This window comes from Plasmodium malariae (genome assembly GCF_900090045.1).
Source record: "Plasmodium malariae genome assembly, chromosome: 11".
NCBI classification, from domain to species: Eukaryota; Apicomplexa; class Aconoidasida; order Haemosporida; family Plasmodiidae; genus Plasmodium; species Plasmodium malariae.
Window position 1 is genome coordinate 1,236,648 of NC_041785.1, and position 26,103 is coordinate 1,262,750.

The 26,103-nt window shown below is 24.0% G+C and overlaps 7 protein-coding genes across 7 annotated transcripts; 4 read left to right on the forward strand and 3 right to left on the reverse strand.

The window, feature by feature from the left end:
• Positions 1-1,013: 1,013 nt before the first annotated feature.
• Positions 1,014-2,076, reverse strand: PmUG01_11034000 (conserved Plasmodium protein, unknown function; the record flags this gene model as incomplete). The annotated part of the gene is given in 3 exon segments (XM_029005994.1): positions 1,014-1,232; positions 1,246-1,665; positions 2,005-2,076. 3 exon segments carry the CDS (start codon positions 2,074-2,076, stop codon positions 1,014-1,016), a joined length of 711 nt encoding a protein of 236 aa, XP_028862528.1.
• A 1,537-nt stretch (positions 2,077-3,613) lies between these two features.
• PmUG01_11034100 (transmembrane amino acid transporter protein, putative) lies at positions 3,614-5,846 on the forward strand (the record flags this gene model as incomplete). The annotated part of the gene is made up of 2 exons (XM_029005995.1): positions 3,614-5,457; positions 5,702-5,846. The coding sequence occupies 2 exons, from the start codon at positions 3,614-3,616 to the stop codon at positions 5,844-5,846; spliced, it is 1,989 nt and encodes a 662-aa protein (XP_028862529.1).
• A 1,303-nt stretch (positions 5,847-7,149) lies between these two features.
• Positions 7,150-9,231, reverse strand: PmUG01_11034200 (RNA-binding protein, putative; the record flags this gene model as incomplete). The annotated part of the gene is made up of 1 exon (XM_029005996.1): positions 7,150-9,231. The coding sequence occupies one exon, from the start codon at positions 9,229-9,231 to the stop codon at positions 7,150-7,152; it is 2,082 nt and encodes a 693-aa protein (XP_028862530.1).
• Positions 9,232-11,774: 2,543 nt separating this feature from the next.
• PmUG01_11034300 (phosphatidylcholine-sterol acyltransferase, putative) lies at positions 11,775-13,838 on the reverse strand (the record flags this gene model as incomplete). Its single annotated transcript, XM_029005997.1, has 1 exon — positions 11,775-13,838. One exon carries the CDS (start codon positions 13,836-13,838, stop codon positions 11,775-11,777), a length of 2,064 nt encoding a protein of 687 aa, XP_028862531.1.
• Positions 13,839-18,411: 4,573 nt separating this feature from the next.
• PmUG01_11034400 (DnaJ protein, putative) lies at positions 18,412-19,551 on the forward strand (the record flags this gene model as incomplete). The annotated part of the gene is made up of 1 exon (XM_029005998.1): positions 18,412-19,551. The coding sequence occupies one exon, from the start codon at positions 18,412-18,414 to the stop codon at positions 19,549-19,551; it is 1,140 nt and encodes a 379-aa protein (XP_028862532.1).
• A 2,012-nt stretch (positions 19,552-21,563) lies between these two features.
• Positions 21,564-23,588, forward strand: NAPRT (nicotinate phosphoribosyltransferase, putative; the record flags this gene model as incomplete). Its single annotated transcript, XM_029006000.1, has 1 exon — positions 21,564-23,588. The coding sequence occupies one exon, from the start codon at positions 21,564-21,566 to the stop codon at positions 23,586-23,588; it is 2,025 nt and encodes a 674-aa protein (XP_028862533.1).
• A 1,349-nt stretch (positions 23,589-24,937) lies between these two features.
• PmUG01_11034600 (N-acetyltransferase, putative) lies at positions 24,938-25,810 on the forward strand (the record flags this gene model as incomplete). Its single annotated transcript, XM_029006001.1, has 1 exon — positions 24,938-25,810. One exon carries the CDS (start codon positions 24,938-24,940, stop codon positions 25,808-25,810), a length of 873 nt encoding a protein of 290 aa, XP_028862534.1.
• Positions 25,811-26,103: the final 293 nt, after the last annotated feature.

Consider the following 26,103-nt stretch of genomic DNA (forward strand, 5'->3'; position numbering starts at 1 on the left):
ATCAACAAATATAAAGAACCCAATAGACATATAATTTCAACTTTAAAAAAAATTTCATAATCTTACTGTTTGGATATATAACCTAAGTTTATAGTTTACCATTGTTAGTAAGACTTTAACTCATATTCATACTAATGAAGATCAATTAGAGCTGTATAAGCATATATATAATGTTTATATATAATTACATAAAATATAATAAAAAAAAAAAAAAAAATTTTATTCAGATTTTATCTAAATATTTATGGACATAATGTTCTGATTAATATAAATATTTTTACAGAATAACTTCTAAAACTACCATAATTATATATATAACAAATTAACATGTAACAGACACTATCTTATATGAATATGTATATATATACATTATGTATTATATGGACATGCATAATTTTAAAAAATTGTCCAAATTACAATCATTGAAATATTGGTAATATATCAAAGTCTAAAAAATGGGTAATCATATATATATAATATATTTTTTTTTATCTAGTAAAATTTTTTAAATCTCTTAGGTATTATTACTACTTTCTGATGAGTATTTCATATATTAAAAAAAAAAAAATTAAACCATAAAAAGAACTTCAAAAATTTTAAAAACAAAAAAAAAAAATTGTTAAATATTACACAAAGAGCAATTACATCGAAAAATAATAAAAATATTATATAGTACATATATATACTTTGTGTGCAAATACTTTTTAAAATATATGGTATAATTTCATGGGTTTCGAATATCATTTAAAATTTATGCTTCACAATTTTTTTTTTTTTTTTTTAATTTATTTTTATGTGTATATATAAATTTCATTTGAAAATTTAACTAAAAGTTTTAGTGTTTTACATGCTCAATGTTTTTTTTTTTTTTTTTTGTTCATATTGTCGCTAATATTTCTCGTTCTTAATGTTTGTTTTACAATTTCGGTTATAATGTAATACAACATATTGCAAATATTTCATACGCTTTATAAATTATTTTTACCATTATTTATCGTTTTCCATACTATTTTTTATGCTTTTTTTTTTTTTTCTTTTGTAAAAATATTGTTTGAATTTCCCAAAATATCCTTTTTTCGAAATAGATAAAAATTTTCATGAATTTTGACTTTCTTTTTTTTTTTTAAATAACTAATTTTTTCATTTGTGGATGAAAAAATTGAATTTACAAATTCCGGCTTGTCTGAAACATTCTGAACAATTTTAAACCCATCCTTATCAATTAAGCGTTTTTTTTTTTTTTCTTCCTTTGTTCTTATTTAAATTTAAAATATCCTTAATTATTACCTTTTTTCCGTAAAACAAATTATAATGGTTATCATAATAATTTTTTAAGTAGTAGATAAATTTTTTTTTTTCCAAATGTATAGAATATGGTACCTGTATATTGCTTTTAAAATACTCATTTATATTAACAGTATATGCTAAGATTATTTCAATTACATTTTTTTCCTCGTAAAATAAGTATATACAATAAGCAAAATTTTTAAAATTTTTAGATAAATATGCTTTTTCTATAAGATTAAAACATTTTATTCTTCCAAATTTCGAAAAAAATGCCTTTAATTTTTCTCCATTAATTATATTGTCAAGCGCAGCTACGCATAGAGTTTCACCGTTCGAGTTATCACCTTCAGATATGTCTTTACAATTCGCTATAAACAACTATGACGCAATAAAATTGAAACCTCATGCACATATATATAAAATTGTAAGCACGAATGTGTATATATAATATATACATACATACATACATTTATATATATATATATATATATATAAACATATGTGAACTTATATGCTCATATAACTGTATGCAGGTGTATATTTTCATTATATGCGTAAAAAGTAAAGGACTATTAAAATTTAATAAAGTTGCACATTCATTTCATTGTTTCCATAAAAATTTTATACGCGTTTCTCATATTTAATTATGTTATCTCAATATCAACTTTATTTACACGTACGCATACATGTTACTACTTTTTTCTTTTATTCTTTTACATTTATTGTTGCAAGAGGGTTATCTTCAATAGGTACACTCAATATGCGAAAGTGTTTTAAAATTTTCTTCATTTTAAAAAAAATTAAAATAAAAATTAAAATAACAAGTGTTTCATTTCAATTTTCTGTTTCATTATTATATATAAATATATTAAATATATAAACAAAGGTGTAAATTATTATAAAAATATATTAATTAGTCTTGTTTCTTTTCTTATGATGTTCATAAATCAAAGGAAAAATTGTTATAGTTTTGTAAGAGAAGATGGCAAAATTTTTACTAAATATTATTTAAATTAAAAGATTAAAGAAAAAATAAAAAAAAGGCACCAGAAAAAATTATCACAAATACGAATACATGTATGTAGGGAATGTAAATATTATAGTAATTATATAGTATGCATCTATACATAATTTAAATTGCCAATATTAAAATGTAGGAAAAATATTTTAAGCATAAAATTTCTTCAAATGCATATATTTTTCATAAAATTTTTCCTTGCTTGTTTTTACCTATGCTACAGAAGGATATATATAAATAAAATATATATATAGGTACATTTATGTACATGTACATAATATACATATGTAATATATATATATATATATATACATTACATATTTGTACCTATTGAAACAAAATGTTATTTTTGTTTTTGCTGAAATAAGTTTTTTTTCCTCCCTTTTGCTGTTAAAATTACATTTAATAATTATAAAAGTAATTACTATTTAATAAGAAATTCTTTTGTTTTTTATTAATTTTTATATCCATAGATACAGTTTAATCTTTTTTTTTTTTTTTCTTTTCCACATTGGCTTTTTTAATGATACTTTATGTATTGATTTTATTTTTTGATTTTCGCTCTTTTTCCTTTTAATTCCAATATTACATATATTTGAGTTCTATTAATTTTTAATTTATATTTTGTTAGATTTATCCGTACATATTATATTTTTACTGTTTCCCCTAAACTTTTTTTTTTTTTTTTCTTAATGGCAAATAAGAATATATTATCCCTCATTTTAATATAGCGTTCTAACGTTTTTACATTTCTTATTAATTTCGTTTTAGGCTTTTGCTTTTATATCATTAATTTTTAATATATATACCTCTTTTTTTTTTTATGTATTTTCCAACATTTTTAATAAATATTGGTAATATTCCTTACATATTGTTAACACTTATACGAGATACAATTTTGAAACATTTATATATGCCTACTTTATAATATATATTTGTATAGATGTTTTTTTCTTGTAAAAATTATAATTCTTAAGAAAAGGATAATTAGTTAATTATTTTACCTTCATATTTTATACGAAATAATTGTAGGTATAAAGAAAACAAAGGTAAGGAATCAAAAATAACTGATAGCAACATTTCCATTTTGTTCATTCATGTATGTCTTTATTTATATACATTTAAGTGTATATATCTATATATACATACGTATAATATATCCATAATCATCAACCTTGTATGTTAAAATTTTGCACATGGAATCGTCCATTTGTTAAATGAGGATACCTATATATAAAATCCCCTGACAGTTTTCGTAACATCGATTTTTTTAAAAAAATTTTGTTGTAGTTTTTGAATTTATATACAATGAATGAAAATGGGTCAGTAGCCGCCTATGACCACAATTCTAAAATAGAAAATGAACAAAGCTCATATAAAGGTAAACACGATAATGAAAATATAAATGATTACAAAAATTCTTTATACGTAGAAGAGGGTAGTAATATGAACGGATATGTTAATGGTTACATAGAAGCTAATGAAAAGAGCAATCACATTTCATCGAAGTCTAGTGTAAAAACTGTATATCCATTAAATAAGAAAAAGAACAAATATAAGAAAAAATATAAGAATATCTATGAGAAAGAAATAAACATAAATGGGGGAAATTGTAAAATAAATCAATACGTAAATTTAGGCGATAATGACAAAGATAATGAGAATGATAATTATAACGACATTGGAAATATAGGTGCAAATTATTACGAAATAAACACAAGTGTAAGTTATGACGAAGAAAATAAAGTTGTTGAGGCATTGGAGGGGGGGAAATATGTACACCAAGTAGCAGAAGTAGCAGAAATAGGAGTTGAACAAGCAGAAGTTGGACATTCAGAAATTGAACATGCAGAAGTTGGACATTCAGAAATTGAACATGCAGAAGTGGAAGCAGAAATAGAAGAAATGGAAGTAGAAGAAGAAAGAAAAAGAATAAGGAAAAAAAATTGGAAAGGAAGAACATTTAGTCGTTTTACACCTGGTGGTGTACGCTCTAGCACCGTGCTATTTTTATGTACTGCTATAGGTGTGGGTTTTCTGTCTTTTCCTTATGTTTTTTCAAAATTAGGTATAATTTTAAGTGTTATTCTTATCTTTTTGAACGCAATAGAATCTTATGTGACTACAAATATCTTATGCTTATCATCATTAGAGCATAATACATTTGTATATGGGAATTTGTTAAAAAAGATTGGACACAAATATCATAAAACAATAATTGATATTGGGTTAACGTTTGGTTTTCTTTCTAGCTATATATTAATATTAATACTCATAAGTAATTTTTTAAGTAGTATTTTTTATGTATTTAATTTTCCAGCCTTTTTTTGTAATCACATATTTTTAATTATTGTGATTTGTTTATTAATTTTACCAGTAACCTTTCGAGATCAAGTAGGATCATTAAATTCGTTTCTTGTTTTTTCCTTGTTTTCCTTATCTATAACAGTCCTAACGATTGGATGGCAAACCCGATATTATTATAACTTATTAAATGATAAGAAAATAGTTTTATTTAATATAGATATACATTTTTTTAAATGTTTTAACATTTTGCTATTTTCATTTTCCCAGCAACCAAATGCATGTTTCATAACAGGACAGTTTAATCAGCCAACCCACAAAAGATTAACTAAATCAGCATATAGAAGTGTTTTATTACAAATAATATTTTATACATTATTTGGATTTTTAGGATATTTATCTTTTTTAAATACAGCTAAAGATAATGTTGTATTAAATTATGAAGATTCAAACGTGTCAATACTTTTATGTAAATTTCTTTTATCCGTAACCTTTTTTTTTTCCGTTCCTTTGAATTTTATGGGATCTTATTCAAGTATTTTATCCTTATACCAATCTGGCCGTAATAGGTTTTTAAGATTGTATTTATATATTTTTAGAAGAAATAGATATTCAGAAAATTTATCAGCACTTTTAAGAGAAGACACACAAAACCCATTTCAAGAAAATATACCTGATGATGTTACCGAAAATACAAGCACACATGAATCGCAAACTGATGACAAAGATCAGAGAATGCTTGTTTCAATTTGTGTAACCATTCTATGCGCCCTTATAGCATTCAATGTTAAAAAGTTGTCGAATGTTATAGGAATTGGTGGAGGAATAACTTCAACCCTCATTTCGTGGTAAGACAAAATATATAAATAAAAAATTAAGTGCACACTTATACACTTTGCATGTACATGTTCACATGTATATATATATGTTTATGTATAACCGTGTACATGTTACGACTCAGGTTCTTTTTAAAAAATTAAAAAATTGAGCACATTTTGTATGCATGTTTTTTGACCGCTTCCTAGTGACAAATATACAACCTTTTTATTTTTATTCTTATATTTATTTTTATATTTTTTTTTTTTTTTTCAGCCTTTTACCCAATTTGATTTATTTCAAAAACAGACATAATGTTAAAAACCGTTTTGAAAGATATTTAACTTTATGCATGCTATTTTTTTTTTCATTTATGGGTTTTTTTTCAGTCATTGTTACATCATTAGTTTTAATTTTTTAACCAAAAGGTGATGGAGTTTACCCTTGCAGTAACATAATTTATTTATTCATATGATTTTTCATGTATTAACGTAATTACTCATTTATTTGTGTATTTACGCATTAATTCATTTATTGATGTATTTACGTATTTCTTTCTTTTTTCATTTTTCTTTTTTCTTTTTTTTTTAAATATTTATAAATTTTTCGTGAATGAAAGTGTTGTTTCTAACATGTATACATATTTTCTTCAGATGAAACTGCAACAGTTTGGATGAAAAAATAACAAATAAATGCTCTTTCCAAGATATCATAACAAATATATCCATATATATATATATATATATATATATATATATATATATATATATATGTCTATATAAGTATGTATAAATAAATAACTTTGCGAGAACATAAGTGATGGAGGACGAGTTAATAAAATTAACAAAAGGGTACGATATTTACTTTATAAACAACAATTACGAGGTTTTGAGTATGATTACAGCTATACTAAATACAAAACATTTAGCACTTTTTTGTATGTAAATAGTCATTCTCTTATCATTTGTTCTTATATTAAATGTATAATACAAAGATGAGAGTCGTAATATAGCACAAGATGAGTTAGGTGTGGAATAGGAAATAAAAAAAAAAAAAAAAAACTGTTAAAAATTACACAAAAATCGGGGAAACAAATAAGGATAACAGGTATTCATACATTTAAAATGGAAGTATAAATATATATATATATATGTACGTATGTATGTATATATATGGACTATTATTGCATTCACTAATTTAAAAAAAAAAAAAAAAAAAGCTCTTATATAATAAAGTTCATGCAATCATGTATGTCCCTTTTTTAAAATTTTTGTGATGTCTGAACATTACTTCTTGTATATCTTTTCTTTTCCCCCCCCCCTGATGTTTATCTCTAAGATATGTACTATACATTTGCTGAAGTATCAATGTGAGGTGTGTTATGATATATTTCTTTTATGAATATAATTATTTAATGTGTAAATGTAATATGTTTCTGTGCGTTAAGAAATAAGGGTACACCTAAATATGGTCCTTAAATAGTAAATGTACATTATGTGTTCAGTTGAATATACCTCAAATCTAACATATATATATATATATATATATATATTCGTAAATTACCGTTTCACTGCTACATATAATGGTGAAGTTGTATAAACAAAGTAAACGAATAATTCTCTACACTTATCCCTATTTAACATTATATGATGAGTACATGGTTTATTTATAACACTTTCTGTGATGTACGCTATACAATTAAAATATCCCTGTGATTGGTATTATCAGACTTTATTACCATTACTGTTACTATCCATGTTATTGTTACTGTTCCCGTTACCATTACTGTTGTTGGCATTACTCTTACTACTGTCAGTTCTATTTCCATTACTACTATCACTGTTAACATTACTGTTATTATTGCTGTGACCATCTACACTACCACTGTTACTAATGCTATGATCGTTGTCAATTGTGTCATTATTATGAACGCTCTGATCGTTATCAATGGTGTCGTTATTGTCAATACTATCATTATTCGTACTATTATTCGTGTTGCTATGATTTCTAATATTATTTTTATCCTTATTATCATTTTTATTTGTATCAGCATCGTAATAATAATAATTATTATTAGGATCATTTTTATTATAATTTTTAGCACATATCCTAATATTATCACTATAATTAATTTCTTGGATGTCACTATTTTTCCTTTGAAGTGAACTATAATTGTTATATTCATTGTTTGATGATTGAAGATTATAAAAATGTAATTCGCACGAGTCATTAGATGTATTTACATCTTTTTCATTTATTTCATCTTGTTTCGTACTATTTATTTTCTCTTCTGTACTCACATCAGAAATATTTATATTATCTGTTTTTTTTTTATCATCAAGTAAAATATTTTTCCCATTATTTCCTGAATTATCATTAATTATGTCACTAACATAATTTCCGCTATTCATTTTATAATTAATAGGGAGCTGCTTGACATTATTAGAAGAACATATGTTGTAGTTATTTACATAATTCATTTCATTGGTGTAATTGTTCATATGAGCAGTATCACCCGTGTAGTTATTCATAAGACTAATATCTCCTGTATAAGTATTAACTGGATTAACATCCGTTCCGGTGTAATTATTTATTTGTATCATTTGACTTGTGTAATAGTTAAGATGATTAATAGGATTAGAATAATTATTCGCATTATACGAATGCGTACTATTTGTATTAGTTGTGTAACCAGGATATGAAGTAATATTCGAATTAATGTGATCATAATAATTTATATCATATGGATTATTTAACTTATTATTTACATTACTATAATAAAAATAACAATTTTTATTCGGGTCACAATTATTATTTTCCTCTTTATCTGTTAGATTATTCATCATCTTGTTATTGTTTACGTGGTAAATGCTTGGAATATAACCCTCTTTGTTGTAATTATTCGCGTTATAGTTATCCGCATTATAGTTATCCGCATTATAGTTATCCGCATTATAGTTATCCGCATTATAGTTATCCGCGTTATAGTTATCCGCGTTATAGTTATCCGCGTTATAGTTATCCGCGTTATAATTATTAGTGATGTAATTATCCCTGTTATAATTGTCCTTGTTGTAGTTGTTCATGTTCATGCTTTTTAAATTATTAAACTGAACTTCATAATTCTTACTTATATAATCGTAATTATTCACCTCAGAGTTATTATTTCCTTTAATTCCATGTGATTTACTTACTTTAATTTTATACCCCTTAAAAACATATCCATCCATTTCTGCTAGAGCCCTAATACATTCTTCATAATTAAAAAAGTGTATAAAGCAATATATTTTATTATGATTTTTCTGTGTATTTTTAATCATTTTAACAAAACAAATACTATTATAAAAATTGGAAAATAAACTTTCAATTTCTTCTTTTGTTGTACTTTTAGGTAAACTGCCAACATAAATAGAATATGTCCCCTTATCATCTAACTCTACATCTATATTTTTTTCATTAGAATTTATATTATCAGTAATATTATATTTGGCCCAGTTTAATTTAAATTTATGAATTTTTCCAGGTATCCATTTTCCATTTAAATTATCAAAGCAATATTTTGCAATTTCGAAATTAGAGAATTCAATAAAAGCATATGAATTCTTTTGTGAATTTTTCTCTTTACATAATTTTATTTTTATTATATCTTCTGAAAATTCATAAAACATACAATATACAATATAATTTTCATCAACTACTTCATCTTTTATTTTATCCAAGTCCCCTACCCACAACGTTTTGGTATTGTATGAACCGTTCATGCCCTTATTTTCATAAGCTGATGTTGTCCTGTTGGTATTTTTCATTTTGTACCAAGGCATGTATTAGGTCGTGTACTACTGGGTATCTTTCAATATATTTACACATAAATATAACCTATTATCAATTTCTGATTCCCTTAAAAATATGACAAAAGATCCGCAAAATTTTACGAAACACAGATTCGTATCTCTTATTTCCTCTTATATTAAATTTTATTTTCTGTTTTTTTTTCTCTTCTTTCTGTTATTATTATTGCTATTACTATTGCTATTACTACTGCTATTACTATTGCTATTACTATTGCTATTACTATTGCTATTACTATTGCTATTATTATTGCTATTACTATTGCTATTATTATAGCTATTACTATTGCTATTATTATAGCTATTACTATAGCTATTACTATAGCTATTACTATAGCTATTACTATAGCTATTACTATAGCTATTACTATAGCTATTACTATTTCTTTTCTTTTAATTTTTTTTTTGTTTCATTATCTGTCTGCTTTATATAACTTTATGAGGTATATAAAAATAATCTAAATATAAAACGAACCATGAAAAATGTTCACAACGCTTATTTGTTTATTATAGAAATAAAAGGGCAATTATAAATGTATATATATATATATAAATTGTACTTATTTATGTATTTGTATATGTATGTGTATATGTATCTATGAATTTATGTATGTATAATTTACGAAGGTATGGGGGTATTTATGTGTTTCTTCACACGTTTTGATCGCCTTTTTACTTCTTTCCTTTTTTATATCAGATAGAGAAATATAAAAATGACAATAATTATATTATTGTAGTTAAAAATTTTTATCATTTTTGTTCATAAGTAAATATATATTTTATGCATCAATGTATTTTCCTTTGGTAGATGACTATTTTAAGAAATATTATATAGTATATAAGCCATAAAATAGATCATTATTATTATTATTATTACATATTTTCAAACTTTTTGTTTTATTTTGAATATCTACACATATTTAGTAATTTTGCCTTTTAAATGTTTTTGCTATGGCATTCTATTATTACACTCTTTGTTATTTTATTTTTTTCTTTTAAGATTAAGATATGACGTTCCTTTTGATATTTTTTTATCTTTTTTCTTTTTTCTTCTTTTAATTTCATTTTAATTAAATTTTATGATACAATACATATTTTTTTAAAAAAAAAAGTTATAAAAATATTTTAAAATTTTATGAAGTACAAAAGGTACTGCAAAATTATATAATATAATACAATATAGTTCCATATAATATTATACGTATACATAACTATTTTTTGTAGCATTATAATTATCTCTGCGTAGCAAGTTCCTTGGCAATTGATACTTAGCACTCGCATAATGTATTTATAAAAAATTTGGCATTTTGTTTTTCCTCAATAAATTAATATATAAATAATAATAATTTAATAATTTTTTTTTTTTTCTAGTTATTAATGGCAAAAGTACTACAAATGTATGTTACTACACATGCACACAAAACTATGAAATTATACCATATTTTAAAATAAAATTATGAGAAAGATAGGAACTTGCTATTTTCGTAACTATATGTTTAAGTTAGTATTTATTATAGTACACTAATTTAAATGAGGACATTACGAATGTTATCTTTTTTTTCTTTTTTTTTTTTCATTTGTATATATTTTTTATTAATAATTTTTTAACAAATACAATTACATTTTTATTTTGTTAATGTAATAAACAATTATTCACTATTGAGCGAAGCTTAAAAAAATTAAAAAAACGAGTTTATATTTTGTACATTTTATAAGAATTATACATTCTGTACATAATATACTTAAATAATGCAGTTCCCTCACTCCATTATTCCCCTTTAGTTTTGTGTGTTATAACCACTAATGAAACTTCAGTGAAAATTATCCTCTTAACTTCAATATGTAATCTCTTTAAATAAGAACATAATATACTTAAAAAGAATATTTAAAATAACAAAATGAAATTATTATATAACTAATTATTGAAACAAGGCTGGAAGTGTTTTATTAAAGTAGAAAGCAAAAAGTTTTAAATTAAAAAAAAAAAAATGTATATTTATTAGGTATATACAATACAAAAGATACCCTAAATAATGTAATTCACATTTTTTTTTTTTGAAAATTTTTTTTATAATTACGAAAAGGAGAACTATTAACTAAAAATTTAATTAAAAGAAATAGAATAATAATATGTAATAATATTGGCTGGGTGTGTCACAGAAAAACAAGAAATATCAGAATAATATGTAATATATGCATATGCAAAAAAAAAAAAAAATAATAATAAAATTTTAAGTTAAATAAAAAGGTCTTAAAAAAAGAAAAACTAAAATATTAAAAAATAAACAAGGGAGTATATATCATATACTACTTAAAAATTCGTGATCAGTGAACATTATGCAAAAGTACGGCTAACGAATTAAGTGCATACAATGGAAATAAATAAGGATTATAGTTGTTATAAGGTGATTATCGGAACGTACATATATATATATATATACACATTTGTGCGTATGAAATTCATTTTTTTTTTATTTTCCTTTTCCACCATTTTTTCCTCATTATTCATTATATGTTTGAGCTATGTTGTATACATATTTTGCAACTTCAGGATTATGGAGAATCTCCATGTGGCCGTTATATTGGAAATTTTTATATTTTACTGAGTTGTGGAAATTAGAACAGGATGCTAAACTGTCATAGGGAACTGTACCATCTCCTCCACCATAATATACAATCGGCTCATCATTCAAATTTTCTCTTTGATAAAACAACAAATAATCAGTATTTTTATTTTTTTGTGTACTATGGACACAATATATAGGTACACCATGATCCATGTCGAAATGCCTATCAATATATGGTAAATTATTGTAATATTTTTCTTTTAAATCTTCACTTAATAATTCATGCCAATTTGATAAAGTATATACTTTTAATTTTATATCTGTTCTATTAAGATAGCACTCTTTATTGTATATTCCACACCTTGTTATTACTGACTGCATAACTTTTTCATTAATTGGTTTATCATTTATATTGATTATTATTACCACTTGATCATATTCATAATATTCTCTATATGGGATTAGATCAAATAGACTACCTATCGAATTTCCAATGGCTTTCATCATACCATCTGATACAGAAAAACTAATAAGTTTCGATAGTTTAAAAGATATAAAATCTCTATTACCATGAAGTAATGCTCTAACAGTTTTAACTGTGCCTTTAAATGGGCAACTCATATATATTATATTATTTATATACTTTTGCTTCCATTCTTTATTTACTATACGCGATAAAAAAAAATTTATAAACAAGCCACCAAAACTATGACCTATTAAATTTACTTTAATTTTATTTCTCTTTTCATACATATGTTCTATATGTTTTTTAAAAGTATCATAATCTTGTTGGTTTAGGGGATATCTCCAATCATAAGGTGCACCAATAATACTTTCCCCTTCTACATAGCCGTTGGATGTAAATTGAGATGCTAAAATATGGTAATACCTTGTTATAGCTATAGCAGTATTTCTAATATAATCTAAGTGTCGAACACCTTTAAGTTTTCCAAATTCTTCTACGCTAATATTTACCCCTGGTTGATTAACGTACAATTTTTTTTCAACATCATAATTTAATCTTATGGTATCAAGTGTGCAATATATATTTGTGGTTACAGAAAACAATCTTTTTATGCTAAACCATATTCTAAATGGTTCTGAATTTAAAACATTGCTTCCACAACTCGGAATTAATGCATTCTTATATTGCGCAATTAATGTGCTTCCCCCAACACCAGGAAGTAGATATGTAGTAAGCTTTTTGGACTCACTATGCTTGTCTTGATCTATATTCGTCTCCACATGTTTTTCATCAACTTTTTTATTCTCATCTTTGCTTTCCCCATTAAATTTATGCTTTTTACTCTTTTTAAAAAAACTACTTATTTTTGGATGTTCTTCAACAACATTTTTCTGGACTTCATCCGCTCTTACGGCAGCTGCTTCTTTCCCCTCTGCTTCAGCTTCTTTCCCCTCTGATTCTACATCTTTTCCCTCTGCTTCTGCTTCTTTCCCCTCTGTTTCTGCTTCTTTCCCCTCTGCTTCAGCTTCTTTTCCCTCTTCTTCTACTTCTTTTCCCTCTGATTCTACTTCTTTTCCCTCTGATTCTACTTCTTTTCCCTCTGCTTCAGCTTCTTTTCCCTCTGCTTCAGCTTCTTTTCCCTCTGCTTCTACTTCTTTTCCCTCTGCTTCTACTTCTTTTCCCTCTGCTTCTGCTTCTTTTACTGCTACGGCTTCTTTCTCTACTACAGCCTCTTTATATGTTACGTCTTCTTTCTGCACTCCAGCTCCTTCCTCTGGTACGACTTCTTTTTTATCCTGCTCACTGCTACTATCCCCACCTTCTAAATCTTTTATTCCATTTTTAGTTGTAAAATTCTCGCCATCTTGCAAATTTGGAATTTCACCTTTTATTTTTTCAGAATTAAAAAATGATATTTTATATGGCGCTTTTAAAAAAAGATTAACTATACTTCCTAAGGATGGTATATATGAACATACTAAAGCAGAAATAAGCAGATTGCACACTATTATTAGAAGCAGTAATTTCGACATTAGGTAACCTACTCTATATAAGCTAATTAATTATGTAGGTTTATATTAAGTAAATTTTTATAAACATGCAAATTTAACAGTAAGTAGTCGATATATATATATAAACTCGTATATTCTGAGGAGTTATCATTTTTTTTTAAATTATACTTCCCTAGCCCATTTTACTAAAACTTATTATATATAATGTATTAAATAAAAAAAAAAATTTTTAATTATATAACTTTAAAAATTAAAAATTTATATTAGAACATGCTAAAATTAAGGTAAATATTTTTTTTATTCCCATAAGTTTATAGAACCTGAGTAACCAAATTAAAAGGTACACACGAAAATGAATATATATATACCTGTGAAGTACTTTTTCACAAAAAGAAAAAATATTTCCATATACAGGGGCTTAAATATATAATTCAAAATTTTCTCTGAAGAAGGCACATATTACTCCAATTTCGTTAATTATTTTTTTTTAAATATATCCAATTCCTCTATCTTTTTTTTATTGTTTCGTTAACTTTTTTTTTTTTTTTAAATATAAGCATTTTATGAATAAAAAATTTACTAAAATATTACTTTTTTTTTTTTTTTTTTTAAGTTATTTTTATAAAATTTATTTTAACATTATAAACTTATAATGCTTATGTTTAGTTTTGTGTATATAATTAAAAAAAACAATAAAAACCAAAAATATCACTTTTTGCATGTAATAATCTTATATTTTTTTAAATAGTGTATTTGAAATTTAATTTCGATCGAAAATTTTTGTTCTTTTAATTCATTGTTTTGAGTTAATATAAAAACATTATCTGCATGTTTATATTTATTACGATATTGTATTACACATAAAAAAAAGGAAAAAACAAATAAACAAACAAGCACAGAACAAAACAGCAAACAAAACAAACGAACAATAAACAGAAAACAAAAGAACAAAAAAACACAAAAACAACTTATATATTTTTCATTTTTTATATAAAAATATATGTTTTTTTTTAATGTTTGTGTCTCCGAACACACGGTATAATTACAACTCTTTTAAATATTTAACATTGATTTTCTCATTTTTAGCAGTTTATATATATAGATATGCATACAGTTAGAGGCAAATGCATGAAAGGAGCAGAATATACAATCTCATTCATCAAGAAACACATTTATGTAATTTTATTTATAAGTATTTTACATTAATGAAACATATAATTGAGCATGTATAATTATTGTTACTTTTCTTTAAAATCATTATGTTGTGTTAATTATGAATTATATATAATTTGTCAAGTTCAATTTTTATATTACCAAAAAAAGCGAAGTGAGACAACAAAAAAAAAATAAATTGTACTAATACAAAAAATTATTATGTGCCCATGCACCATTTCATAAGAAAAATGCATATTGTTGTTTTTTATGTTTTTTTTTAGTTTCATTTTGACCTTTTTAACAAAATCACTTAAATTAATTGTTGATAAGAAAGGACATTTTAAAAAAAAAAAAAAATATCGTGAATATCATTAAATTACATACGTTATTGAAAATTTACAAAAAAATTTGTCTCCCTATAAATTCAACCCTTTATAAGATTTGCAAGATTTATATACGTAACTTAATGTTTAAGAAATAAATCTAAAATGGAAAATGCATAAAAAAACAAAAAAGCGCATTTTTTATATATATACTCGAAACTGTATTAAAATATGAAAATAGCAAAAAAGGAAAATCCATAAAATGAAAATATATTTAAGTTAAAATATTTCGCAGAAACAAATGAAATGATGATATATATTATTTTATAATAATATATAAAACATAAATTATAGTAATATTTTAACATAATACATATATTCCTTAACGCTTAAATGCATATATATACATATATATAAATTTATGTATTAATACAAATAAATGGTGTGAGAGGCAGTTATATAAAAGTTATAAAATTTCCCACATTGTTCAAAATTTACATATATACACAAACATGCTACTATTTTATACTCATATATTATTTATACAAAATTAAAAGAATTTTTTTTTTTTTAAATTTATTTCTAATTGAATATTTAACGTTTCTTACATCAGATATGCATATATTATTAGATATTCTCACCTCCCCGTATAAATTGAAACAAGGTGTAAATAATATCATTACATTTTAAACTATTATTTTATGTTTGCTAATATATTTAGTTAAATGGCAAATATTAATTGGATAAATATTCTTTATTGCCTAATAAAATTTAAATTAATAATTTGAACTTTTATTATTTTTTAAATACACTATATACATAGTATTCATAGAATTTGACAATTATATAAGGACAAAAGAGAAATGCTTATAATAATACATAAAATTTTTATATAGTAAAGAAAAAAAAACATGTGCTTAAAAGAAAACTCCCCCCCTTTCTTCAATATAATATAACATTTTACATTTTTATAAGTTTTTTTTTTTTAAGTTATGTATTTCAAGAATTTCTTTTAAAGCATATAAAACTATAATTAATGACGGAAAACAAAAAAACAAAAAAACAAAAAAAATAAAATCAAATCATTTGTCCCTTTATATTTTTTTTCATACACCATATGTCATTTTGTAGAGTAGAAAAATGGTTTCTTTAAACATTTCCGTTTTCCCATAGTAAATAATTTTTTTTTTTGACCTTTTTCTTATTTTTCCTCATTTTCCTTTAAAAATATTCCTTTATTCTTTATCTTGCTTATACTGTACGAATAATGCTGTATATATTAATGTATAGAATATTAGAAAGTTTATTATGTAGTTTATTTTTATTATCGTTGTTCTACTTAAAAATGAAAAAAAAAAAAAAAAAAATGTTGTCAAATAATTTTATTGATACTGACAATCAAAGGAATGATATTAGTTGCCTATTTTTTTAACCTATTTAACTTATGAAAGATCAATATTATCTTTTGAGTTTTTCCCCATGTGTTCTTATAAGCCAATAAGACACTTAAAATTTTACTTTTTATTTTATTTATATCTAATGATAAATTTTACAGTTCCTATTATCATTATCACCTAATTATTCTTTTCAGTATTTTTTTTTTTTTTTTTGTGTCTTATACTTGGACATTACACATAAGATATAAGCAAATCTATAATGAATGCTCGTATGTATACATATATAATGTGTATTTAATAATCCTATTTCATTTGGGGGCTCATCGATGATGTAGTATTTCCTCTTTAATAATAACGTAAAATGAATTTTATTATAATTCCTTATTATAGCAATCTATTTTATTAATGCTTTCACATTTTTCTTCTTACATTTTTCTTTAATCTACTTAATTTTGAAAAGTACACTTCAATTTAGCATCGTTTGACTTAAGGTTCTTGAAAAGTTAATCACCTTTTATTATTATAATATATCGCCTTTTAGCATTATAATTTTTCACCTTTTAGCATTATAATTTTTCACCTTTTAGCATTATAATTTTTCACCTTTTAGCATTATAATTTTTCACCTTTTAGCATTATAATTTTTCACCTTTTAGCATTATAATATATCACCTTTGGACATTAAAATAATGTTTTAATATTATATATATATATCACGTTTTATCATTATGTATATATATCACTTTTAATAATTATATGTACATCATGTTTTATAATATATATATAATGTTTTTACATTACGATATATATCTTTTAAACATAATACATAATACGCCTTGTAATTTTGTTTTTTCCAACAAGATATATCTTAGGCTTATTACGAATATTGCATTACAAATGTAACATAATTTATATATAAATTATTTATACAAACACAAGCAACATTTTTTTTTTTTTACGTACTATTTTTAATTTTTTATTCTTGCAATATTTGATTTTTTCAAGTTATTACGTAATAATATTAGTTATTTCTCCTTAAAAGAAATAAAATATTTATTCTTATAAATTATTATTGCAATAATTTATAAATTAATAAAGAAAAAAATCATGGATTATTAAAATATATTATCTATAATTAATTAGAAAAAGATCATTAAAGAAAGCAATTGCAAGAGTAAAATTGAATGTAAATCGAATAGCAGTTGTTATGTTATAAAAATAATAATTCTTAGCAATATATTACTTATTATGTGAATATATACATATATAACGTATATACGCGTGTATACGTATATACGCGTATGCAAGTATATATCTGTATGTAAGTATATATATATATTTGTAAATATAATAAATGGCATTTCGAAACTTCTCAAAAATTGGGGCGAATTAAACTCTTACATAAATATTTTCTGTATTTTTAAAGCATAATAAGAATAATAATAAAAAATAAAGTAATAAAAAATTATTAATTCGATATCTCTTAATTCGGAGGGATAGTATATTTGAACTGACAAGAACATACCGAATATTCCAGAGGGAGCATAGGTATAATCACCCATTATTTTGTTAGCCGTAATATAAAAACATTATTGTGTAGTAGTACAATAAGTGAAATAACATTTATGGCAATTTAGATTACAGATGTATATGTACATATATGTATGAACATGTATGTATGTGTATATATAAATATTATAGATTTCTACTTGAGTAAATATGATTAAGAGCAGGATTTACTTCACTCTAGTAATTTTAGTCATTTTAAAATCATTTAAAATAAATAAAAAATGGGAAATATTTATTAATGCATGGTATACACATGAAGAAGTAGATGATGATTATAATCATACAAAGTTGTATGATGTGCTAAGTGTTGACAAATATGCAAGTACTGAAGAAATAAAAAAGGCTTATAGAAAATTATCGAAAAAATATCATCCAGATAAAGCAACAGATAAAAATTCAAATAATCGTTTTAATGAAATTGTAGAAGCTTATGAAATATTAAGTGACGAAGAAAAGAGAAAAGTGTATGACCATCACGGATTACAAGCCGCCAAAAATGTAGAAAGAAATAAAATGGATGAAGATCCAACAGATCATTTTAATGTCTATGAAAGTTTTTTTGGTGGTGCTGGTTTTAAAAGAGATGAAATTAAAAAAGCAGAAAGTTTAACATTATATGTTGAAATGAATTTAGAACAGCTGTACAATGGGGAATTTTTTTCTGTTGTGTATACAAGAGATGTCAACTGCTTAAGAATTGATGACTGTATTGTGAAAAAAAAAGAATGTAGTGGTAAAGGGTATAAAACAATTACACAACAAGTTGCCCCAGGTTTTATTATGCAAAATAAAATGAGAGATGATAACTGTATTGATAGGGGTAAAGCATGGAATGAAAATTGTGCTTATTGTCCAAATGGTATGAAAGAAGAAAAAACTATTGAACTCACCTTAGAAATTGAAAAAGGAATGAAAACTAATGATAAGATAGTTTTTGAAAAAAAAGGGAAGCAAGAATTTGGTCAAGAACATGGAGATATAATTTTTATAATTGAAACAAAAAAACATAAAATATATGAAAGAAAAAATAATGATTTACATCAATTTTATGAAATATCCTTAAAAGATGCTTTAGTTGGATTTTCTAAACATATTGATCATATTAGTGGGGCACCTATTCATATAAACAAGCAAACGGTAACATCTCATAATGAAATTCTTAAAGTACAAAATAAAGGTATGCCTATTAAAAACTCAAATAAATTTGGAGATCTTTATATAAAATTTTTGGTGCAATTTCCCAAAAATTTGACAGAAGAACAAAAAAAGGTTATTTCAGAATTGCTATAATGTGCTAAAGTAACACGCCGCCATATGTATGGACTTATATATATATAAATATGTATGTTCGCAAATCATATGGAATGCTAAATTTATTCAGATGTCCAAAAATTACATGGATATTTCCTTCAAATTTATCTACAACTCATTTACATTTGCTATTCACCTTTTGGTCCTGAAAAAACGTATTGCATGCCATCTCAAACAAATTAAAAAAAAAAAAAATTATAATATTAGAAAAAAAAATTCGAAATTATCATAAATCACATTAAAATCTTATTGATTTAAAGAAAATTATTTAACGTAAAAAGAAAAGCAGGTTGTCCATTTGTGGAAACAATTGTTTTTTTAATGTTTTATGTGGTATATACACAGGCATGTGTACATATATACATGGGTATTTATAAGCATGTTTACATATATACAAGGGTATTTAAAGAATGTGTACATATAGGTATATAAGCATATAAGTATGTATGCATACAAGTATGTGTATATGTTATATTTTTTGTCTGTGCTTCTTGTTTTTTTTTTTTTATAATAAATCTTCCTTTTACCATTCTTAGAATTTATTATTTTTTTTCTTTTTCCAAAAAGATATAACTTTGATTAATATTCGCTATACATACGCGTATATACGTACATATATATATAATACATTTTTGTATCCTTTCTCATTTCTCTCCTTTTTTTTTTTGAGGTAATATTAACTATAACATAATTAACTTTACCTTTTAAAAATATAGTAATAAAACAGTTCAAATTAAAAAAAAAAAGAAGCAAATGTTAATTCAAAAAAATAATTCATTTGCCGAAAACAAAAGAAAATTATACGAGTTCAAATTCGTAAGTTTTCTAAAAAATAGTATATGTAGCATGTAAATTTCATTTCCATTTTGAAGAGTGCTCCCAATGTATAACTACTGTTAAAAAAGAAAATATTTGCAACTTAAACTAACAATATATATATAAATATTTATACTTACCTATACGGACGAATAATGTACATGTATTCGCATATATGCTATATGTAAAATTTATGCAAATGTAAGAGAGAACAAAAATGGAAAAAACTTGCCCCTATAAATAGCAAATTTTTTCACACAAAGGTAGCGCACCGTATGTGCAATGCCTAGAATCGACTTAGTAGCACTATGCATGTGCACACATACATGAAAATACGTGTATTTGTAGTAGTATTATTTGTGCACCCATCCTATGATATGTAAACCCACGTCGAATTTTTACTGCAAATACTAGTATCAAAAAGGTATAATAAAATTATCATAGCTCATAATTAACTCCTATTATTATTGTGAACATTATCAATATAATTTTTTTTTTTATTAAAAATCCTATGCTTGTATATGCGTATAATTCTTCATGGTGTATAAGATAAAAAACATTAATATATATATTCACTTTTTGCATAGGTTTTTTTAAAAAAACGTATGTATTTATTTTTATTTATTTTTTTTTTTTTTCTCCCATGGTAGAAAATTAGATTTATTTAACGTAATAATTAATTTTAGGCCCTTCATTTTAAATTGCAATATATGTGTTAATTTCATAGATTTATCTTGTGCATAAAGGTGTAATATATATTTGTATGCGCATATATACATGTTTATAAATAATATATTATTTTCTCTTAAAACTTTAATTTAGTACATATTTTTAATTAGTAGTAACGCATAATAATAGTAAACGTCAAGAGGCCTTAGAGAAAAAAGATTATATATGTTTTGAGTATTTTTTTTTTTTCAACTGCACTGCACAGTTTTTAGATCGTCCATTTTAGTTGCTCCTATTTTTTCTATTTCAACATAGAACACTTTTGTATAATTTGTGCTCCATATTTCCTAATTAGCACTTATCATCATTTGTGCTACTTTTTCCCTATTTAACACTTAGAATAATTTACGCTTCTTTTTCTCTATATAACATACTTGCCATATTTTGTTTTTCTTTTTCCGCGCTTATCCCAAAGGCAGAAAGTCTAAGTATTGTATGGGTCAAAAATGAAATATCAAGGAGCTAACAATGACAAATTTTCTGCTCTAAATGAAAAATCGCAAGTCAAGGGGAGCTGTGGATCAAATGGGGAATATAATGGAGAGGTCTTAGGTGCTGATTTGAATTTAATTGATAATATCAAAATTGATAAGGATAAAAATTCGCTTAATATATATGATGTAGAAATTACAGAAAATGACTTACGGCAGCTTTTTATTTTAAAAAAATATGGAATTAATGAATTTAAAAGTAGTAATAACAATACTGGTTTTGGATCATCAAAAATGTGTACAAACGAAACGGAAGAGAAGAAAAATATACAAAGGAAATATAATAAATTAAATTATGCGAAGGAGGATACGTACTCATCGGATAAACTAAAAATGGTCTCATTAGCTAATTGCACGAATTTTTTAATAGAGAACAGAATAAATAAAGATATAGATATACTACATAGTAACACAGTGAATGCACTGTTTATGGATTTTTATCATTTAGTAATGGCCTATACATTTTTTAGACAAAATAAGCATGAAAAAAAATCCACTTTTGAAATTTATTTTAGAAAATGTCCATTTAATGGAGAATTTGCTATATTAGGAGGAGTATATGATGTTATAAAACACATTAATAGTTTTCGCTTTGCTAAAGTACAATTAGAATTTGTTAAAAAAAAAATGTGTCATTATGAAGATATTGACAAGTTCATAAATTATTTACAAAATTTAAGTGGACGAGATGTAGTTATTTATTGTATGGAGGAAGGATCTATAGTATTTGCAAATGAACCTATAATGGTTGTAGAAGGTCCAATGCTGATATGTCAAATATTAGAAAGTGCAATTCTTAATTTATTAAATTATCCAACATTAATAGCTACAAGTAGTATGAAATATAAAATTTCCATAAATTATAAAACTCTAGCTGAGTTTGGTTGCAGAAGAGCACAAGGTCCTGATGGTGCATTAAGTGGTACAAGGTACTCAGCTGTTGGATGTGATTTTACTTCAAATGTTTATGCATCCTTTTTATATGATATTCCTATAATTGGTACTATGTCACACTCCTTTATATCGTCTTTTCAAAATGGAGAAGAATTATATAGTAAATATTTAGATAATCATGACTTTTTAAGTATTATAAATAAAAATAAAGAAATTGTTCACAAGTTATATAACTGTGAATTCGCAAAAGAGAGCGAATTAATATCTTTTATAGCATTTGCACAAATTAATCCTAAAATTTTTATTTGTTTAATTGATACATATGATACCTTAAAATCAGGAATTTTTAACTTTTTAATTGTAGCTTTATCATTACATGAAATCAATTATAAACCTATTGGAATAAGAATTGATTCAGGGGATTTAAGGTATTTAACAAATGAGTGCAAAAAAATATTTATTGATATATCTCAAAAATTAAATGTCCCTTTTCAAGACTTAAAAATTTGTATTAGTAATGATATTAATGAAAAACTAATAAAGCACTTACATGAAGAAGATCATCATATTGACATATTTGCAATCGGAACAAATTTAATTACATGTCAATCGCAACCATCCTTAGGTCTTGTTTATAAACTAGTTCAAATTAATAATCATCCCTGTTTTAAAATGACTAATGAAAATAACAAATCAAATTTACCTTATAGAAAAAAAGTATATAGATTATATACCGATGATAATTTTGCTTCTCTTGATTTTGTGCAACATTTTGATGAACAACCACCAGTTGAAAATCAAAAAATATCTTGTATTAGTATTCTAGATAATAATAAGCCATCATTTATTATACCCAAAAAAGTAGAACAAAAGTTATTACTTACCTGGGACCATGGAAAACTTTTAACTGAACTCAAAACTGTACAAGAATTAAAGAATTATACACTAGGTGAATTAACGAAATTTAAAAAGCAGCACCTTTCTACGAATAACCCCGTTCCATATAATGTTCTCTTCTCTAATAACTACTATGAATTGTATAAAAATTTACTTTTAAAAAATTCTTTTAGCACTGCTTCAACGTAGATAAAGGCGCAAGCAAACCAAAGACCTAGTAATCGAAAAAAAAAAAAAAAAAGGAAAAGAAAAAAGAAAACATTGAACATACTAAAATATTAAATATTATTATATACAATATAAAACCATTTTTTAAAAAGTATACTTACAAAAAAAAAAAAAAAAATGCGCCTTTTTAAATTTTATTGCGAATATATATTTTTTGCCTTTTTTCATAATGTTACAATAATGTCTTATTTTAGAATCTATTTTACTAGAAAAAATTTACTTGATATATTTTATATAAAATAAGGCTTAAATATTGCCTGCATATCGCTTATACGGAAGCATTTATCTCATAGTTTCATTTTGTAATAAGTTGGTGTGCACAAATGTATAGAGGTCTGTATAAGTATTTTCATATGTATTGAGGAGAATTTTATCCTCGATATGCACATTTCTTTTTCTTACATGGCAAATTTACATATATATTTCGTGAACCTTGCTCTCGTTTTTACTTGTTCTTCCATTCTTAGAAAGGAAATTTTGAACTGTGATGTAAGCCATTATATTTCTTACTTTTATCAGCATAGCGTAGCATATATATATGATATATATATATACATGCAATTTGTAGAATTTTACAGTATTTTATTCTGTATACATATTAATCAACAGTTACGAAAAGATAACGCTTTAATTTTCCAAAAGATTTTTAAACTCTGCCTTATCCTACTTTAAGTGATAAAAATAAAATTGACGCCATACATCGGAAATTAATTTTGTGCACTCAATCTAATCTGAATATGAATAATGTATGAAAATAAAAGCGAATGTTTAGGGACCAGAATTATATAAATTCATTCAAAAAAAAACATATGTGCATATACGTAAATATACATATATTGGCAAAATATGTTCATAAAGGTACATGTATTAGCACATATATTTATATATATATATATATATATATATATATATATAATATATATGCATTCCCTTAAAGATACATTTTGAATCCAAAAAAAAAAAAAGGCAAAGTATCATAGAAGTTATACAGGCGAACACCTGGGTAGTTTACACTCATCTTTTTACCATTTCTAGCTTTGTATATTTAATCAAGAATTTTATAGGAATTATATTTTTGATAGGTTCTTTTTCTTATTTTTTTATTTTTTTTTTTTTTTTTTTTGCTTCTCCATATAGTGGAAATTACAATTTTGATCGAAGGTTATACATATGAAAGCCTTCATTTTATTTCTTGTTATTATATTTTTCATCATGATTTGCATAATAATAGTATTTTGTTTATCTTAATTTTTACCATTGTATTTTCCTTGATCTTATCTCATAATTTTTTTGTAACACATTTCGCCCACATGGAACTTATTTCAAAAATGAAAGATAGTAAAGAAAGGAATAAACCTGTAATAGATAATTACGAAATCTTTAAAGAATCATATTTAGATGTGTTAAATAAAAAAAAAGTATTATATAAATATGTTTTTCTTTTCAATAATTATAAATTCAAATTTAAAATTGTATCTACTTATTATGAATACTTAATTATATGCAATAGCATGTTAAGAGATGTTACAACATGCAATTTATTTTTTGGCCCCTTAATATTCTTTGAAATGTTAGGAAAATCTTTCTATTATCCTTATATATTATATATATATGATAATGATAATCCTTATACTTTTCAATCAATCGATTTTAATAAAATGAAATTTGAAAAATCGTCTATTATGGATATCGACAATATAATAAGAAAAGGCAAAGAAAAAAATAAGAGATATATGAAAAAAAGTATCAAAAATTTTAATGATAGCCAAAAAATAATATTGAATGAAAACGATTTGTGTACCCAATTAAAAAATTATAATTTGGAAAATAAAAATATTGTAGGTTATACAGAAATATATTTACTATTTCATATGGCCAGATGTTTTGATTCAAGAATTGAAAGACTCGTAGTACATAAGGAATATCGAAATAAATCTTTTGGTATGCTAATTATGTATATATGTATATATGTACTAAAATATTTATACCAATGTAATAGATGTGATTTAAATGTAGAGAATGATATAGCTTTGAAAATTTACAAAAAATTGAAATTTTTAAATGTTCAAACTCAAGTATACAGGTTGCATTTACACTGCAATTATAATTTTCTACCAAAAAATGCTTCTATAGAAAACGACAGGGAGAATATACAGATATTTATGGAAAACATAATACAATAAAAAAAATTATAGACTTTGGCGAAAGGGTCAAAAGGAACACAAAACAGAAGGGGGGATAAAAATGCTCGCAGAAAGGGGCATGAAAAGAGGCATAAAAAGAAGAGAAAGACAAATAATAATGGAGTAAGATGAAGAAATATACAACTTAATGTGATATTAGTTAACTTCGCAAATACAATATACAAACAAGCATCCTCTTAATATGTATGTCATGTACGAACATGCTATATTGCCAAAGGGAGTTTTTGCGTTTTTAGGAGGTTCTTTTTCATCTTCTTTTTTTTTATCTTTCT